The 19,167-nt window shown below is 45.8% G+C and overlaps 1 protein-coding gene across 1 annotated transcript in view; it reads left to right on the top strand.

The window, feature by feature from the left end:
• GLG1 (golgi glycoprotein 1) overlaps positions 1-19,167 on the top strand; it is an 85,590-nt gene that overhangs the window by 45,654 nt on the left and 20,769 nt on the right. The window contains exons 4-12 of the mRNA XM_056862636.1: positions 1,290-1,505; positions 2,602-2,805; positions 3,274-3,345; positions 4,995-5,178; positions 8,887-9,101; positions 11,652-11,773; positions 12,462-12,563; positions 12,972-13,125; positions 14,110-14,247. Of these exons, the coding sequence (XP_056718614.1) occupies positions 1,290-1,505; positions 2,602-2,805; positions 3,274-3,345; positions 4,995-5,178; positions 8,887-9,101; positions 11,652-11,773; positions 12,462-12,563; positions 12,972-13,125; positions 14,110-14,247 (1,407 nt within the window). The remainder of the gene's footprint in view (positions 1-1,289; positions 1,506-2,601; positions 2,806-3,273; positions 3,346-4,994; positions 5,179-8,886; positions 9,102-11,651; positions 11,774-12,461; positions 12,564-12,971; positions 13,126-14,109; positions 14,248-19,167) is intronic.

Raw genomic sequence — 19,167 nt, 5'->3', positions numbered from 1 at the left:
CAAGCCTGGACCATGTATAAACACTAGGGTTTGTCCCGGCTTCATATCTCATGTATAGCCCATCTAACATGATTGATTTGCAGCACCAATGGCCCTGACGACTATAGCTGAACAGAGTATATTTTGGAAAATATTCCACCCTACATCAAGTTTTCCTTTTTTTCCTATTCTCTCTAGTGTCCCAGCATTTATGGCACAGAGGTCAGTTTTTGAAAATTGTTGCCAGTGTGGTGGGAAATTATCAACTGGCCACAATTGGTATCTGCAGCAGTACACACTGGAGACCTGTGTCCACTCCCTGAAGCTTGCTATACAGGCGAGGCACAACGTGATCTTTGCAGCTCCAAGCCACTCTCTGGTGGGGAGAGCCTTTTCAGCCACTGTGGTGTCCGATGAATTGGCCTTGAATGTGCAGAGGCCTGTCTGCTTGGTGTGCGCGCTGCCAAATCCACCTTCTGATGCTGGAGCTGACGCTACCAATTCCTTGCACTGGGCAGTCACAGCCTGTGCCTCCTTTGCAGGGAGGGCGTGTTGTCTTCTATCCTAATTGTCCTAGACTTTGCTTGACAGGCTCAGGGGAACCATTATTCTTTGTGCCCGTGTCTGGGAAGAATGGACTGATGGCTATGAGTACTATGGGTACCTGCCTTAACTATGGCCGCCTCATGGATGTCCAAAATTGACCCCAGAGGTTCATCCATCTATTATTTAACGAGCAAAGCCTTGTATATTTACTCTCACATGGGCTTGTAGCAGTATTACTCTGTATCTTGCAGCTTGTTCAGAATGTAGAATGGGGGGAGGTTGGTCAACATCATTATGGTCTTTGTTAATGTCAGCTGTACGTTCTTACATAGCTGTCTGAAGAGTAGTGGGTTAAGCTGAAGATGGCTTTCAAGACTATGAATGATATAAGGCCTGGCTGCCTTTGAGACTTGCATTCATAGGGTCTCACCCTGATGATTGCCCTTGGACACAGTCTTCTGGCTGGAGGTTTAGACAGCCTCACCTTAGATAATGCACCTCTCAGTGTAGAGCATGCCTATTCTAGTTGGCCATGTGCAGGTGTGAGCAGCATGAGAGAATCAACCACATTTTAAAATTCTCTGCATTTTTTCATTTCCATTTCATATCTTTTCCTCCTAGTCTTAAAATGAGTGCTGCTCTTCGTTGTAATTAGAAAAAAGATCCTGAGTTGCCAGTAGGTGGGAGAGAACAGTGTGTCGCAAGTTCTCTTCAAATGCATGGTGACTGAAAAGCCCGTTTCTAACATTAGTCTTCTTGTACAGATCAAAGAATGTGCTGATGAGATTGATGGGAAAGGCTACCTGGTGTCCTGCTTGGTAGATCACCGAGGAAACATCACCGAGTACCAGTGTCATCAGTACATCACCAAAATGACAGCGATAATTTTCAGTGACTACCGCCTGATCTGTGGTTTTATGGATGACTGCAGGAATGATATTAACAGCCTGAAGTGTGGTAGCATTCGACTCGTGGAAAAGGTAATCTGTTACAAAACATAGTTAGCTTCAGAGCCATTGAACCGATGGCCTTGGCTGAAGCCAAGTAGGGATCCTCCAGAAAAAGGCCAGTTGGAGGAGAGGATGGTAGCCACATTCTGTGGCCAGCATTTCAAATACTTACATTGTATTCCTGGGATTCATTTCCTGCTACATAATATCTGAATGTTTCAAGATGAAAACAGAGGCTAGTCTACAAGGGCATCTCAATAGGACAGCATTAGTCAGTAGAGGTTGTAGGAGGTGCCCTAAAATGTAAGCTTATTACATAGCAGAGATTTCCTAAAAGGTTCATTCAGCTGTGTGTTTTCTGCAACAAGATCAAATGCTTTGCCTGTTCTTGTTGGATTGTAGTTGTCCTAAAATTTGTTCTGGATGTTATTTCTATAGTCCTGCTCCTCACCCACCCTTCCCAGTTCCACAGCCACTTAGTTCTGTTCTGTGTATCTGGCACTCTTCTAACGAGCGTTGTTCGTTACCTGTGATGTTCATTTATATAGAGAACTTATGTCCTGCTTTTCATGGGCAAAGACCTTCTCTGAATACATTGCATTGTAATTGCTAAGGTGCCTATTGAATTTTAGAAAGTATAAGGTCTTTAAATTTTATAGTATGTATTTTTAAATTGATTGTCTACATTTGTTGGTAGCCGCCCTGAGCCTGACTGTAGTCATGAAAGGGCGGGATAAAAATCTAATAAAATAAAATTTTAAAAATAGCAGAATTGCACAATAAATAACAAGATGTATCACTGAGGAGAGAGAGAGTTGGTAAGTGTATGGAAATGAGCAGCTGGCTCTCTTTCAGTCCTTTAGTAGAAGCTGGTCTTTCCCCTGGCTGGCTGTTGTCAGGATGTCATCAGGCTTCTTGCAGACAGGGACGTTCCACTGGAATAATGATGTGTTCATTTCCCTGTGTGTGTGTGTCTGCGCGCTCATGCAGCATCAAGTCTGAAAGAGTCTTAGCACATTCCTTAAACTGGTACCTATGTGCTTTCAACTGTTTTCATCCATCTCATGGAATTATGAGTAGGAAGAATGGAATTCAAGCTGGGGATAACATCCTTCTCTGCGTTTAGGATGCCCATTCTCAAGGCGAAGTGGTGGCCTGCTTGGAGAAAGGCCTGGTGAAAGAGGCAGAGGAGAATGATCCCCAAAAGATTGTCTCGGACCAGTGCAAGAAAGCAATTCTTCGTGTGGCTGAGCTCTCCTCTGACGACTTCCACTTGGATCGGCACCTTTATTTTGCATGCCGGGATGACCGGGAACGTTTCTGTGAAAACGTGAGTTGCTTCCCGTCCTCCACTTCTCCCAGGCAGAGCCCAGCATGCCCTCCCATTTCAAGCAAAACCATCATAGTCCTGTTGGTAGAATAATTATCAGTCAAATTAAGATACAAGTGTAGTTTTCTCAAATACACAATGCAAACAATTTTATCTAAAGTACTGTGCAGGCAATCTCATGAACTCTGTTCTGAAATACACATTGAGTTAATTTTGAATTACTTTCACTAGGAGTGCAGTTGCAACCCTAGTTTTTAACAGGTAAGAGTATTCAGGCTAGGGATACCGGGATTCAAATCTAGGCCATGAAATTCATTGGGTGACCTCGGGGCAATTACTACCTTTTTGTGGATTTGCTTGTGAGGATAAAACTTGCAGTATAGATAGCTCTAAACTCCTTGGAACACATACATGGTAAATCACATAATGGTCACTTCGTAATCATACTATTGTTGCTCTGTTCCTCAGACTCAGGCCGGTGAAGGCAGGGTATACAAGTGCCTCTTTAACCACAAGTTTGAAGATGCTATGAGTGAAAAGGTAGGCAGCATTCATATGACCAAGTGTTGGATCTGTGTGCAATGTTTCCTGCTGCAGTTGTATTTATAGCTGCTTTGGGTCCACTGAAGGGAGGAAACAGAATATAAATGTGATTAAAATGACCAGATGTGAATTTTCTTCCTTCTCTTTTCAGGAAAAAAAACATCCGGTTTGTTATTGTTATCTATTCTCCAGAAAATCAGTCATCTAAGATTGCTTTTCCATTACTATGTTAAGTGACTGAACTTACTAAGCAGACACTGGAATTAACCATGAGACCATTAGAGGCTGTGCAGACAAACAACCTGTTTGGGCTTTAAGTCTTAGAAAGCAATCTTGTTTGTACCAGGCTACCTTTGTATAACAATTGGGATTTGAAGAGACTTTCTGCATTCCGTTGCTCATTTCACCAAGGATCCCTCGGCCTAGTGTATGTTAGGCCTGCAATCACTAATATAAATCAGACCTCTTCCTCCCCCCCCCCCCAAGTTTACATTCAGACATCACAACAGGCTGACATTAAACTGGGTAGCGCGTGGACCTGTTTTATTGCCCTTGCATGCCTCAATCCCCCTCCCCCTGGCCTTCCCAGGGGGAAAGTTCAATGACAAAAATCCTTGTTTAAAGCAAATTTGGGGTACTTGTGACATGAAAGTGTTAGGGAGTAGCTTAATGGAAATTATTCTCTCCCCTTCCTCAAGATGGATTTCTAAACCTGGATTAAACTGTGGTTTAGGAACTTGAACTCATTCAGAATACAGCTGCCGAGTTATTAATTTGGATATGTAGAGGTTTTAATGAGAGCCAGTGTGGTATAGTTGTTAAGGTGTCAGATTAGGATCTGGGAAACCCAGGTTTGGATCTTCACTCTGCCATGGAAATTTGGCGGGTGACCTTGGGCCAGTCACACACTCTCATCCTTGACTCTGGCAAGTGTTTGGATGGGAGACCTCCAAGGAATACCAGGAGGCGTATCCAAGGAATGCCGTGGAGGCTGGCAATGGCAAACCACCTCTGAACGTCTCTTGCCTTGAAAACCCATCAGCTAAACCTTATTTGCTCAAGTTTTTGTTTGCATTTGATTTTTGCAGCCTGCTGTTTTTGTTTAGATTACTGTCATAATGTTTTAAAGTATTAGCCATTTTGGGGAGCTGATTCTTGTGGTTGGGGTATAAATATTTTACATAAAGGCGTTCTGAGGAAGGCAATATTCTACAGAAAGCTGAAAAAAAGCACCCTGATTCCAGGTGGTGAGAGACCAACAGGAACCGGTGAACTTTCAGGCTGGTGTCGTAAATAAGGAGTAAGTTGAAATGGCATTGTTAGTGCCTAGGAGTGCTTCAAGAAGGGTGCCGTTATCCTGTTTTCAGTCCTTCTCTCTCCCCACCCCCCTCATTGTCATGGATTTCCAGAAGCAGTGTAATGTTTCCACGGACAAATTAATGTCCTAGGGTTTCATACTCCACTAGCAATGTGTTCAGTTTCCATCTGCAGCTTGTGTTCGAAAATTTAAGCCCTGCAGCTGCTTACTGTTCCAGTCCTTTGCCCCAGGCAGGCAGAGATGATGTCTGGGTGACAAAGAGGGAGTTGTATTTGTGTTCCTCCATGAGAGGTAGCCATTTCACTGACACCTGGCTTGTTCTCTCCAGTGTCGCGACGCACTGACAACCCGGCAAAAACTGATCGCACAGGACTACAAAGTTAGTTATTCTCTGGCAAAGTCTTGCAAAAGTGACCTCAAGAAGTACCGATGCAATGTAGAGAACCTCCCGCGTTCCCGAGAGGCCCGGCTCTCCTACCTGCTCATGTGTTTAGAGTCTGCAGTGCACAGAGGTAAGGCCCACCGTTTCCCCCTTTATCTGTATATCTCTGATAAAGTACTTGTGAAACACCGAATTTAGCAGGGTAATGCCTTCCATTTTAACTGAGTTCAATAAGAAAAGTCCAACATGGTAAAAGTAATTTGCAGAGGGCATTATCCCAGTTTGACTATGTGTGCACCATTTTTTGAGGCTAGATAACATCAGTGTTTGCATTTATCAACCCTAAGAATCTGTCAATGCACACTGAACAATTCCTGTCCCCTGCAAGTCGACCTGCTGTGTTCTTCTTCAGACGGCAACTCTTCCCTCTCACAGGGCCTTGGTATACTATGCTTCCATTGCTGCCTCTGTGCAGTTGGTTGTGACAGGCTAGACAGAGTAAACACCACATGTGCTGTGAACATCCTGCCCTGTGTCAGCAAGCCATGCATACTCTGCCTTGAAATTCCATAATAAGATCTTGGTCTCGTTCTCTCTGGCATGGTTGGCATGTGTCTGGGTTGAACTGCTTCATGTTTGCTCCTGCTCAACAAAATTAATGAAAAATTCCCTGTGCACAGAAAATTAGCATGTCAAGGAGAATGCTGCTAGTTTTATGTGTGCAAGGGAGTATTTTTTTACGTGGAGCACTGTCCCACAGGGTGAGCCCCCACTTACTGCCTGTAGCACTGCAACCCAGGTGCAGGTTTTTACCATCTCCTTGAGAACTCCCAGTGACTAAAAGGGGTTACAAATAAAGTATGTAACTAAATAAAAACTAGATCTCAGCTGAGGCAGGGGAGGGCAAATCCTCCTTTTTTTGTCTTCAGACTTGTCTCATATTTATTTTCGCTTCTTGTAGTGAGGGCCCATTCCTTCCTGTTGCTGTTGTGGAGAAGCAGTTTTCCAGCAAATGCAGGCCTCTAACTGAGTCAGCGATCAGCTCAGATGTCCATTATTATTTAAGTCACGGCTACCACTTGGACCTCTCAGGAGGAGGCGGAGTGTTCCCCTCCCCTCCCCCTATTGGCCAATTGCATTGCCACCACTGCAGCTTCTCTACTTTCCTATCACCACAAGTGCCCCATGAAGCTGGCTGGAGAAGTGCCGTGGAGTAGCAAGGGAAAGGACAGAGAACGAGGAGGATAGAGAAAGGGGAAGGGAAGTGAAAGGCGATAAAGGAAAGAAAAGAAATGTGGGGGAGGAAGTGAATGGGGCGAAGGAGGACAAAGAAAAAGGGAACTCGGAAAGGGATAATGAATGAGTATGGAAGGGGTCAGGAACTGGGCTGCGGGCAAGCAAGTGGGTACCATAGCATCCCTGGGCACCATGTTGTGGTTCACCGTGCCCTGTCATCTGCCTGGAGGGCATCAGAGCAGCTTTCGTTGGGCCTTGTGTTTTTGATGTATACTTTTTTAAATACTGCAAGGTCACAGAAATAGCCATTGTCCAGCCCAATCTCCCTACTTCATTGTTTTTTAAATAGCCAAATGGGGGATGTGGGGTGATTTCACTGGTACAGTCGCTGTTTGCTGCAGAGATCTTTTATTTCCTGGATCATTCTGGGAATGAAATGTGGCATGTGGACTTGCAAATAGTTTAATTGGAAACCAGTTCTGCTGCAGGAGTCTCCTTTTTGCCATCTGAGGTCAAGGCAGTGACCTTAACTGTCTATAAAATGTCATTTGGTTAGTATTTGCAGAGGGGCAATAGATTTACCCTTCCATTTTATATGCTGTGCTGGGCTTGGAATGCCACTTCAGATGGGCAGCACTGTGGGAACCTGCCTGTAGGCTGGCTCCTCCTACTTGTAAGGTGTTGCGGTCTTGCTCTCGACAAAGGAAGAGCTAATGCTGGATAATCTGTTGCCTTGCAGTTTTCAGTTTTGTAGAATGTAGTGCTTTTGGCTGAGATGCACAGCTATTCTCTCCCTGGGAGAAGGGCCTGTCCATCAGCTTTCTATAAATAGCCCTTGGTTGGCAGGTGTGACCCCCCTCCTGTTAAATAAGTTGGGCAACCTTGGGGGAAGGCACAGTGAGCTTTGCAGAGGGGAGGGGGAGGAAAGCTTCTTTTCCATCTACTTTCTGGAAGCTCATCATGTTCTGCCTGGCACTGTGTGATTTCGACAACCCCCCTTTTTGGTTGTGTGTTTCTCTTTTACTCCTCTACCCTAGCAGTGCCCTCAAGGCATCATTAAACTGATAGGCAACCAGTGATCCAGATAGATCCTTGCCTTAACTGTGGATATGTCTGCTAAACTACTGCTGGAGGCAGTCTCTAAGTCCAAGTCACTCTGTCACTCCGCCACAAAGAAGAATTGGTCTAGAAATCCCTGGCTGCTTTATAGACATCACAGGCTTCCTGGCAGTGGCGGTGTGGTGGTGGGGTGCCCCCACTGTCGCTGTGGGTTAGGAACATTTGTGTTGATTTGCAGAGTGTCTATTGCAGGTATATAATGCCAGTTAAACTGCTCTTCCTGTATAAGTCAGAGAAGCTAGGTCACACAGTGCAAATTCGTGATGCACTAAGGCAAGGGTGGCTTCTTTTGCGTGATTCTGCTAATGCACTCCTAACCCTGGGTTAGGGGCAAGAAGCTGTGCATGCCACGGAAGCCCACTCTAGCTCTTCTTCTGTCTCTATGTGCTTCTTTGCTTGCTTACTTTAGGCATGGAACTTTCTCAACGAACATTAAAAAAAAAAACCAGTTCAAAACTGGTGCTTGCAGAAAATACAGCCGGCACTAATGCATTGTGGAGGCACCGCCCTGAATATAATCCACCCTCTATTTCAGCCTGCCATACAGCTTGGCAGTGTGTGAGTGAGAGAGTGTGTGAAATAGCGGAAGGCACCCCTCCTCTAAGAAGAGAGGGACTTTAAAAAGAGGCCAAAGGCACAGGTGACGTTGACACTAGGTTCTTATGCCTCCCGGTCGGCCTTCTTGGTGTCAACGTTGGCTGCCCTTGTTACCGGCTCCCCAGTTCTGAAATAATTTTTTTGTGGAAAATAAACGCCATCCAAATATTGCAGCAGGAGTAAACTGTTTAAGTGTACAGATGTGCACAGAATTTGTGTGATGTGTCATGCAAGTTGCTCTTAAGGGCAGAATAGTTCTGATTGTACCGCATGCACTCCTGAAGAACATGGAATAGAGGCATAAAATTCCCAGGGAAAGGGTTTTTGTTTGTTTCTATGGGGGGGAATGGAAATTTGGGGGGAAATTGAAATATATGTAATACTTTCCTATCAAGCCTATTAATTTTCCTAATGACAAAAAGTTACGTAATTTATCACTTGTTATATCCAATGGTATTAATTGGCACATTTACAGCATTTGAAAATATATATATACCTTTGTTTTCTACAAGCAGAATTGCAGATGCACCCAGTACTTGAGAGAGAGTTGCAAACTGCTGCACCCTGTGCTATCTTAGCACATGCATCTTACTGTTTGTCATCTGAGGTCTGAACTAGATATTGTGTCTGCCATGGGGGCTGGCAGGCATGGTGTCTGTTTGAGTTCACTCGGGGAACTCCATTGTGAAGCACCACAGGTGCTCAATTTAGATTGTGACTGCAGTGCAGGGGGAGGAGGGGATTGGAGCCCCCCCCCCGTGTACCAGTTTCCTGACCCAAGACAGTGCTGAATATTGCATTCCCCCCCACCCCCCGGCAAATAACGCTCGTCTGATCATTTTGGGTCAGATGCCTTATAACCGGCACCTCTTGTGACTTGGCGCAGGTCGGCAAGTGAGCAGTGAATGCCAGGGGGAAATGCTGGATTACCGGCGCATGTTGATGGAGGATTTCTCACTGAGTCCAGAGATCATCCTAGGCTGCCGCAGTGAGATTGAGCACCACTGCTCAGGGCTGCATCGGAAAGGCCGCACTCTGCACTGCCTGATGAAAGTCGTGCGAGGAGAGAAGGGGAACGTGGGAGCCAACTGCCAGCAGTCGGTAAGGTGGTGGCGGCGGGGAGCCTTCTCATTCGTCACCCCCCCCCCACAATTTGTGATGAGTTCGGTTTCCTTTGAGGTGGGGCCCAGCTTGTATATGCCCCTGCAGGACATGGCAAGGGTTATAAACATAGTAGCCTGCACGGCCCAGTGTCTTTAGCCTTTAAGTGGTAGAGAGCCAGCATGATATAGTGGTTAAGAGCAGTGATTTGGTGCGGTGGACTGTAATCTGGAGAACCACCCAAACCACCACTTGGTGACTTCTCCTAGCAGATATGGATTGTAAAGGACGTTTTTGTACTTCTGAACTTTAAGATGTGTGTGTTATGCTGATGGACTTGACTCGTTCAGTACTGCAAGCAGGACATTCTGTCCTGATTTAAGTCTTTTGACCTAATCCAACATTCATACCGCACTTTGTATTCCCAGCGATGTATTAAGAGTTTCAAAATGTTATAAAAAACATCGCTTTAAAAGGGTTTTTGGATACCACGGCTTATAAATGGTTGGAAGACGTCTTCACAGCTAAAGGGGCCAAACAAAGTGCGAACAGTATTTTTTATAACGTTTTCAAACTCTTAAATACATCGCTGGGAATACAAGTGCAGTAACCCCTTTATATTCTTCCTAAAGAGAACTAGAAAAACTTGTTCTTGACAGAACAACTAGGACAAAAGCAGCATTCTAGGCAGGGGGACTATTCCTCACAAATTCTTAAGATTTTTTTAAATAACGTACGCAAGAGAAGTTCCCCACTGATGGAGGAGGGTATCTTTGCAAGGGCTCATAACTTAAGCGGAAGCAACAGTATTGTTGCCCTGCTTTCTTGTTTCCCTGAAACAACAAGATAAGCCTGGGATTTGTCCAGGTTTCCTCCACCGCGTACATCTCTGAACCAGGCAAAACCAGCAATGTAACTGAAGCGTTAAATCTAAAATGAACACGGTTGTCAGATGGTAGGCTCCACAAGCAAACCACCGGTGGTAAGATATGTGGCTTCTCCAGGGCCAGCAGTGGACTAATTTGTGGAACGTAATTTTCCCCTTCCCAAGAGTGAATAAGGGTATCCTTGGCAATCAAGGCTTAGAAGAGGCAGCAGAGCCAATAAGGCATTGTTAGCCTCCATTGCCTCGTCCTGTCCTTACTGACAGGTGAGCGACCCCTTAAACTTTCCTCCTTTGCTCTGTTGTTATATTTGCAAAGCTGGACTTTTGTAGCATAACTTACGCTATCCTAGTCAGTCCTTGAAGTAGTCTGTGTCTCTTGAGAGCCAGCGTGTTGTAGTGGTTAAGAGCAGTGTTTGGAGCGGTGGATTCTGATCTGGAGAACCAGGTTTGATTCCCCACTCCTCCACATGAGTTGCGGAGGCTAATCTGGTGAACCAGATTTGTTTCCCCACTCCTACACATGCAGCCAGCTGGGTGACCTTGGCCTAGTCACAGCTCTGTCAGCCCCACGTACCTCACATGGTCTCTGTTGTGGGGAAGGGAAAGGTGATTGTAAGCTGGTTTGTTTCTTAAGTGGTAGAGAAAGTCGGCATATAAAAACCAACTCTTCTTCTGCTTCTTGGAAAGCTGTTGTACCATATAATTAGGAACTCTCATTGACAGTTGCTTTCCTCCTACCCAGTTCCACATATACCTGCTTCTCTTCCAAATGGAAATTACTAGGAATGTGTCCTCATGTGTGCATCTATCAACAGACTGGCCCAGTTCATGTTGTCCCGACGCCTCTTGTCCCGAAGCCCCTGAATGGCAAGATGTGTGTGTGACTTACTCTTGTGTCCATAACAGAGGCTCTGTGTTTAAGAGGCTTCTGTTGCAGAGGTAGTGCCTCTGCTTAATAGGGACCAGAACAGTGATGTCCTGCTGTCTTGGCTGCCCAGCCCTGCAAGGAAGGGAGGGACCCTGTAAGTCTCCGAGTAGCGCAAATACATGGGCTCTGCCACCTGGCCTTTTGGAGAGATTGCAAGGCGGCTGGATCCTTCTGAGTGGCCTGGCTCTGTCAAACTTTGCTGTATCCAAGCACTTGTGAAGTGACAATACTGCTAATTAAAAAGTATAGAAGGGGGAATGAACCTCCATATTCAGAGGCAACCAACCCCTGAAACCTAGTGTTAGGAGGCAGCATTAGGGAAAGACCTTGGCCTTTGTGTCATATTCGTTAGCCCTCCAGGGTTGCTGGTTGGTCACTGAGCGAAACAGGATTCCGGACTGATCCAGCAGGGCTGCTGCTCTGTTATGTTCTTATTGGTTGGCATGACAGTTGTTCGCTATTAACTGGGTTTGGGCTTGAAAGAGCAATCAGTTTATCAAAAGCTTGTACTTCCTGGCAAAATGTTGCCTCTGTTTTGCTGGCAGTGAGAAACTTCCATGGGAATGTATGAAAAACAGAGGCACTCCCTGCAATTAAACATCAGCGTAGAGATAGATTTTCAGTGCTGCCAGGAACAGAGTCCAAGATATCCCCCAAAAGGCTCTGCCATTTTTATTACTGTTGTTGCTGTTATTATAATTACTGTAAAATTCCCCTTTCTCCTTTCCTCCTCCAGCTTCAAACACTGATCCAGGAGGCTGACCCCGGTGCTGACTATCGCATCGACAGAGCTTTGAACGAGGCCTGTGAATCAGTGATACAAACCGCCTGCAAACACATCCGTGCTGGAGACCCCATGTAGGTGGTGGAACTGGCCATGGAGTGTCTTTTGTCGAGGCTTGTTATGTGTGTCTCTCTGGCTAGGAACCTGGGATGGAGGGATGGGGTTAGCGTGTGGAAGGATTTGGTCTGGATATACGGCTGATCTTTTTTTCCCTATCGTGCATCTTTATCCTCGATCTTTCAAGTGAGAGGTGGGAAAGCCTGGGCCAGAGGGAAGTCTTTTCTCTACGCAAGATCATGAGGGCTCTGTAACATTCCGTTGTTCTTTTATTTGGTGGTTAAGTGTAATGGTTAAGAGCTGTGGTTTGGAGTGGTGGAGTCTGATTTGGAGAACCCGGTTTGATTCCCCACTCCTCCACATGAGCAGTGGACACTAATCTGGTGAACTGGATTTGTTTCCCCACTTCTACACACGAAGCCAGCTGGGTGACCTTGGGCAAGTTACAGCTCTGTTAGAGCTCTCTCAGCCTCACCTCTCTCATAGGTTGTCTGTTGTGGGGAGGGGGAGAGAAAGGTGATTGTAAGCTGGGTTGAGTCTCCCTTAAGTGGTAGAGAAGGTCAGCATATAACAACCGACCCTTCTTCTTCTTGTTTTAATGGACAGTTAGTCTCTCCTCCAGTGAGAGTGGCTGGTTACTGCAACGAGGGTGTTGAAGGCTTGACGGGTTCTGAACGTTGCCTAACTGCCCTGTATTTCCCTTAGGATTCTCTCTTGCCTCATGGAGCATCTGTACACAGAGAAGATGGTGGAGGACTGTGAGCACAGGCTTCTGGAGCTCCAGTACTTTATCTCACGGGACTGGAAGTGAGTGATGTACATGGGCGGGGGGGGGGGGGGGCTTTGCTTTTGCAGGCATTGCAATGACCCTGCTGACTATATGGATGCAGTTGGGCCAAGGAGGACCTGAATCCTTTAGTGAGTTCACAGGCTCCAGTTTTTAACAGGGGCTTTTATTCAGACTATTTATAGCCAAAATATTTTATTGGGGAGTGGCTCTTGAAATGCGTCTGACTGCTCCTCAAAAGGTATGAGGATCTAATACAAAGGCCTAAAATCTGACTGCGCCTCTTTTGATTTTTCACTTCTGGTTTTCATGCATGTTTCAGGTTGAAATAGTATACCCCAGAGAGAAGATGATGTATTTAATAGTCGAGAAAGAGCATCCCAGGACCAGATGGTGATTTGAAGGATGTCTCAATTTTTTTTAAATAGATTGGATCCTGTCCTTTACCGCAAGTGCCAGGGAGATGCATCTCGACTTTGTCACACGCACGGCTGGAACGAAACGAGCGAGATGATTCCTCCCGGGGCCATCTTCTCTTGCCTGTACAGACATGCCTACCGCACTGAGGAGCAGGGGAGAAGGGTAGGGGCACCAGCCAGCTCTTTTGACAGCTGCTCTTCATCAAAGAATGAATGCGACTTGTTGTGGGTTTATCTGGGAAGGGTAGACCTTGAATGTTGCTGAAGTTGTCGAGGAGCTGAGTTGGTGACCATGAGAGAAGCAAAGATGAGAGCTGTTTCTTCTTTCCGCAGGCTGCTTTATGCTCCCGCCAGCTTAGCTGTGAGATTGCTTGTACCCACAAGTTCTCATGCGATGAAATCTCTGTTCGCTTGGGCTGGATGAGAGGCTTTGCCACTGTGTCAGGTTATGATCTGGGAGACTCAGGTTCAAATCCTCAATCTGCCATAGAAGCTTTCTGGGTGGCTCTCAGCCTAACCTACCTAGGGTTGCCAGGTCCCTCTTCACCACTGGCGGGAGGTTTTTGGGGCAGAGCCTGAGAAGGGTGGGGTTTGGGGAGGGGGAGGGACTTCAGTGCCATAGAGTCCAATGGCCAAAGCGACCATTTTCTCTAGGTGAACTAATTGGCTGGAGATCAGTTGTAATAGCAGGAGATCTCCAGCTAGTACCTGGAGGTTGGCAACCCTAAACCTACCTTACAGGATTGTTGTGAGGATTAAATGGAGGAGAGGAGAACAATGTGAATCACTTTGCGCCTCCCAGATCCCAGTCTGACACTCTGTGCCCCACTGGTAGTGTATTTCTGTTGCAGGCAAGTCCCGTTTACCTGCTTACTTTAAGCAAAGATGCCAAACATGTTCTTTGATTAAACCCTTTTACACTGGGATCTGAGGGAGGGGCAGGGAGAGGTGCAATGCGTCAGAACTGCATGCTGGGCCGGGATCAAGGATACAGCTCCAGACTTGAGTGGGTGGAGGCCAAGAATAGCATAAAGGAATTGCTGTCTGCTGCTTGGCTAGAGGGGTTGAGGGGGAGATCGTTCCTCCCAGATCTGAGCAGTTGGAATTCTTCATCTGGAACAAATCTGTACCCTTGGTTTTTTGGCAGCTGTCCCGTGAATGTAGAGCAGAAGTACAGCGGATCCTGCACCAGCGTGCCTTGGATGTGAAACTGGACCCAGCTCTCCAGGACAAGTGCATGATTGATCTGGGGAAGTGGTGCAGTGAGAAAACAGAGACTGGACAGGTATGCCAGACATTTGTTTTTGAATTCCCTTTCTGGGAAAAGTGTGTGTGTGTGGTGGGGAGGCCCCAGATTCCTGCAGATGACACCCCCACCCCACCCCACCAGTGCCGGATCCTGAGGTGCTTTGGCATAGTCTCAGAACGTGATTCCGTGGCTGTGAGGTTTGCTCACATGAAATATTTAGGAAGCTTGATGGGCCACCTTTCTCTGGGTAGGAACAGGTGAAAAAAATGCCAGAGGGAAATTCGGAAGCTCTTGTGCTTCATAAACCCTGTGTGTTTCTCATGAGCAATAAACGTCAGCTGCAGAATTTTTTTGTTTTTAATTTACATTGCTTTTAATAAGCTTTGGGTTAAGTTTATTTTAGAGCCAAGCCCAAAGAACTCTTTCTCCCCTCCCCCGCAATGTCTGAGACCCATTTACTAAAATGGGGACTGTCTTTTGAATCGGAGGACCTTTTGCTCTCCAGATCCCTCGGTTTCTAAAAGAGACCACTGTGACAAACAGCTGAATTTGGATTTATTAACAAGTTTCTCACTGCTCCCTTCCCCCCACATGAGACTTAATTAAGACAATGAGATTAAAATCTCATTTTAACTAAACCTGAGACTCTCCACCCATTACAGTTATTAAGTAGTTTAGCGTTACTAATGAACATTCTCTGTACTTTTACTCTCTGGATTGGAATTGTATGTTATTACACCGCTCTCTGTGCTTCCTGCATTTCATTGCCTCTGGGCCCTGTGTAGTGAGGATCCACTCGTAGCATCTGAAGAAGTTGGGTCCTGTTCATGAAAGCTGATACCAGAATGAAATTTTGTTAGGAGTCTCCCCCCCCCCATTTTTTTTTATTAAAGTAAGAAATAAAACACATATATACCCGTAATACACGATATCGTATCTTCCAAAGGGAACATATATTTAGAGCCATTGATAATGCTTCAAATATCAGATTGATATTCTTACTACCCTTTATCATTACTGCCTATATACTATTGATTTTTACTTTATCAATATTTAGATTCAGTTTAAAATTGATCAAACTGCTGCTTACAGACATCTGCTTTATACTACCCCTCTTGTTATTGCGTTCTCTATAAACTACTGATATTAACAACATTTTGTTAGGAGTCTTGTAGCTCTTTAAAGACTTACCTATGTTTCCTTAGTAACAACATAAAAGCTTTCCTAGTTTACCCTGAGGTATGTGTTAAAGCTGCTGCAAAGAATTTCCTTTCCTGCCACCCCGGACATGAAATGGGTCCCTCACCTCACCCCTTCCAGCTGCTTGGTGTGAAATTAACCTCTGGTACCTTACTCCCTGTGATTGGGGGGTCTTAACCCTTTCCCTCATTGACTGAAAAGACATACCGACTAGTCAGTCCAAACTGTACAAGTTAGGGGAGGGGCTGTGGCTCAGTGGTAGAGGATCTGCTTGATATGCAGAAGGTCCCAAGTTCAATCCCCGGCATCTCCAGTTAAAGGGACTAGGCAAGTAGGTGATGTGAAAGACCTCTGCCTGAGACCCTGGAGAGCTGCTGCCGGTCTGAGTAGACAATACTGACTTGGATGGACCAAGGGTCGGATTCAGTACAAGGCAGCTTCATGTGTTCATGTGTTAAGGTTTCAGTCCGACTGAAACACACACATCTGGCTGCCCAGTTAGAAGGAGGTGAAGAGTTCCTTGGAAGAAGCTTGGAGTGAGTTGTTGGTTACAATGGATGTGCTTAGAGAGTGTGGGAGGGGGGCTAGCCAGGATGGAGGACTTCCTGTTTTTTCTCCATTTGGGAGAAGCCATATGGCTGAGGTTGTGATCTAAGAACAAAGGACCGTCTGTGAGCTTTTGAGCCCGGCTTGAATTTATGTCTAACACTGGGCATTGTTAGAAATGCTGGTATTTTTCTACTTTTATATTTTTTTTCCTGCTTACTAGTTTTTATATACATTTCTTATTTCCCTTTGTATTATGGCGCCCAGTGGTGCAAGAGTGGTCAGCTGCAGTACTGCAGTCAAAGCTCTGCTCACGACCTGAGTTCGATCCCGATGGAAGTAAGTTTCACACTAAGGTATCTATCATCTGCTAAGTTACCCAAGTTATCAGAAGAGGAACAAGAGTCTCAATCAGAAGATGACAACACAAGAAATTGTTGATGCTATTAACAATCTGAAATCTGACAAAGCACCAGGCCCAGACGGGATTACTCCGAAGTTTTATAAGCTTTATAAACAGCAACTTACACCTGTTATGTTATCACTGTTCAATGATGTAATAGAAAGTGGAAAAATTCCAACATACTGGCAAGATGCACATATATCCTTGTTACCGAAGGAAGGCACTGATCCATATCTTCCCCAGGCGTACAGACCAATTTCTCTGCTGAACGTCGACTATAAATTATTTGTCTCCATAATTACTAAAAGATTTCAAAGATGTATCACCAAGTTGGTACATCCAGATCAAACCTGGTTTATCCCTAAGAGACTTATGAGAGACAATGTACGATTGGTTCTTAGCGCAATCAAATATATTAAGTCAAAATCATTGAAGACTGCTATGATTTTTATAGACGCAGAAAAAGCATTTGACAACGTTTCTTGGTGTTTCATTTCAAAGACACTAGAACAAATGGGCTGTGGAGATACCTTTCTTAAAGTATTCAATACAATATATTCAGCTCAGAAGGCACGACTTCTACTTAATGGTTGTTTGTCGGCAGAATTTAATATCGCTAAAGGCACCAGACAAGGCTGTCCACTTTCATTGCTTTGCTTCGATTTATCCATGGAGGTTCTTGCGAATTATATAAGGAATAACTCCAATATCAAGGGTCTCACAGTCGGAAATGAAGAACACAAAATTAAAAGCTAAGCAGATGATGTTGTACTAATTTGCCAAAATCCAAATGAAACTCTTCCATTTGTGCAACACCATATTACGGAATTTGGAAAGTATTCAGGTTATAAATTGAACAAAGCAAAGACGAAGATATTGACATTCAATACCACAAATAACGATGATAAGCTTATCAAAGAAATTACTGGATGCCAAATAACGAGGGACCCACTTAAATATTTAGGCATCAATATATCATCACAAAACAAGACACTTTTCAGAACGAACTATATGAAAACCTGGTGAGAAATAGAAAAAGATCTGAGTCGTTGGTCAAAGATGAATATTTCTTGGTTAGGAAGAATATCCATAATAAAGATGAATGTGCTTCCAAGATTAAATTTCTTAGTCCAGTTCTTACCAATAAATTTACCTGACAAAATGATAGATAATTGGCAGAAGCAAGTAAATCGCTTTGTGTGGAACGGTAAGAAGCCAAGAATCAGATTTAAAATATTACAAGATGAAAAGAAAAGAGGAGGATTGACGTTACCAAACTTAAACTATACTATCATGCCGCCTGCCTAACTTGGGTCGCAGATTGGATCAAACATCCCAATAATAGAACTATTACTCTAGAAAGAGCGGACCTTATGCATCTCTCAGATGAATACCTCTGGAGAAAAAGGTGCGTGCTGGAAATGTCGGGAGACAGACGGTTCTTATTTTCATGTCTGGTGGACTTGTTGAATCTTATTCCAAGACGTTTGTAGTTTAGAATGAGAACTACAGATAATAACCAAAACAAAAATAACACTGGATCCTAAATATTTTCTACTCAGTATAGTACCATCTGACTTTCCCATGAGATTCAGTGACGTTTTTAAATATGCTACAACCACCACAAGAGTAGTATTGGCAAGAACCTGGAAACAAACGCAAATACCCGACATAGAAGACTGAAAAGACAAAATGCTCGAATATGCAAACATGGCCAGAATGACTTTTATGGTGAACCCTAACCATAATGAATTAATAGAACAATTTAACGAGAAATGGGAACCATTTTATACCTACATGTCAGCAGGTTGACTGATCAATGCATGCTAAAAAATTAGAACGTACCGTATTTTTCACTCCATAGGATGCACCGCTCCATAAGACGCACCTAGTTTTTAGAGGAGGAAAACAAGAAAAAATCTTGTTTTCCTCCTCTAAAAACTTGTTTTATATAGTGAATGCCGGCTGGGCGCGTGCACGTCGGGACGGCGCGAGCCGGCGTTCCCCTCCCCGACGGCCAGCTGGGAGGCGGGCGGGGCCGCACAGAGCCGGCTGGGAGTGTGTGCGTTGCGACGGCGCGAGCCGCGCACGCTCCCAGCCGACTCTGTACGCCCTGCCCGCCCAACAGCTGGCCGTTGGGGCGGGGAATGCCGGCTCGCCCTGTCCGGACGTGCACGCGCCCAGCCAGGTCTGTGCGGCCCCGCCCGCCTCCCAGCTGGCCGTCTGGGCGGGGCGTGGTGGGTCTTTAAAGTGCTCTGCGCTGCCTGCCCAGGCAGCGCAGAGCACTTCCTCCCCCAGCTCAGCTGTTGGACGGGTCCCGGATGCCCCCCTGCCCAGGCAGCGCAGAGCACTCCCCCCCCCAGCTCAGCTGTTGGGTGGGAGCATCGGGACGGGAAGGGGGGGAAAGAGCGCAGAGCACTCCCCCCCCAGCTCAGCTGTTGGGCAGGTCCCGCCCAACAGCTGAGCATCGGACCGGGAGGGGGGGGAAGTGCTTTGCGCTGCCTGGACAGGCAGCGCAGAGCACTTTAAAGACCCACCGCCCCCCTTCCCGGGAGTCCCAGGAAGGGGGGCGGTGGGTCTTTAATTTGCTCTATGCTGCGCTGGGTTTAAAGACCCACCACCCCCCTTCCTAGGAGTCCTGGGAAGGGGGGCGGTGGGTCTTTAATTTGCTCTACGCTGCGCTGGGTGGTTGGGAGGGGCCTCCCGCCCCCAGCTGGCTGGCGGCGTCCCAGCCGGCTCCCGGGGTGGCCCGGCTCCGCGCCCTGCTGCCGCTGCATTCGCTCTATAACACACACTGACATTTTCCC

This window comes from Euleptes europaea, chromosome 17, assembly GCF_029931775.1.
Source record: "Euleptes europaea isolate rEulEur1 chromosome 17, rEulEur1.hap1, whole genome shotgun sequence".
NCBI classification, from domain to species: domain Eukaryota; kingdom Metazoa; phylum Chordata; class Lepidosauria; order Squamata; family Sphaerodactylidae; genus Euleptes; species Euleptes europaea.
Note: the sequence above shows the minus strand (reverse complement) of the source record. Positions and strands in the feature narration are given on the sequence as shown.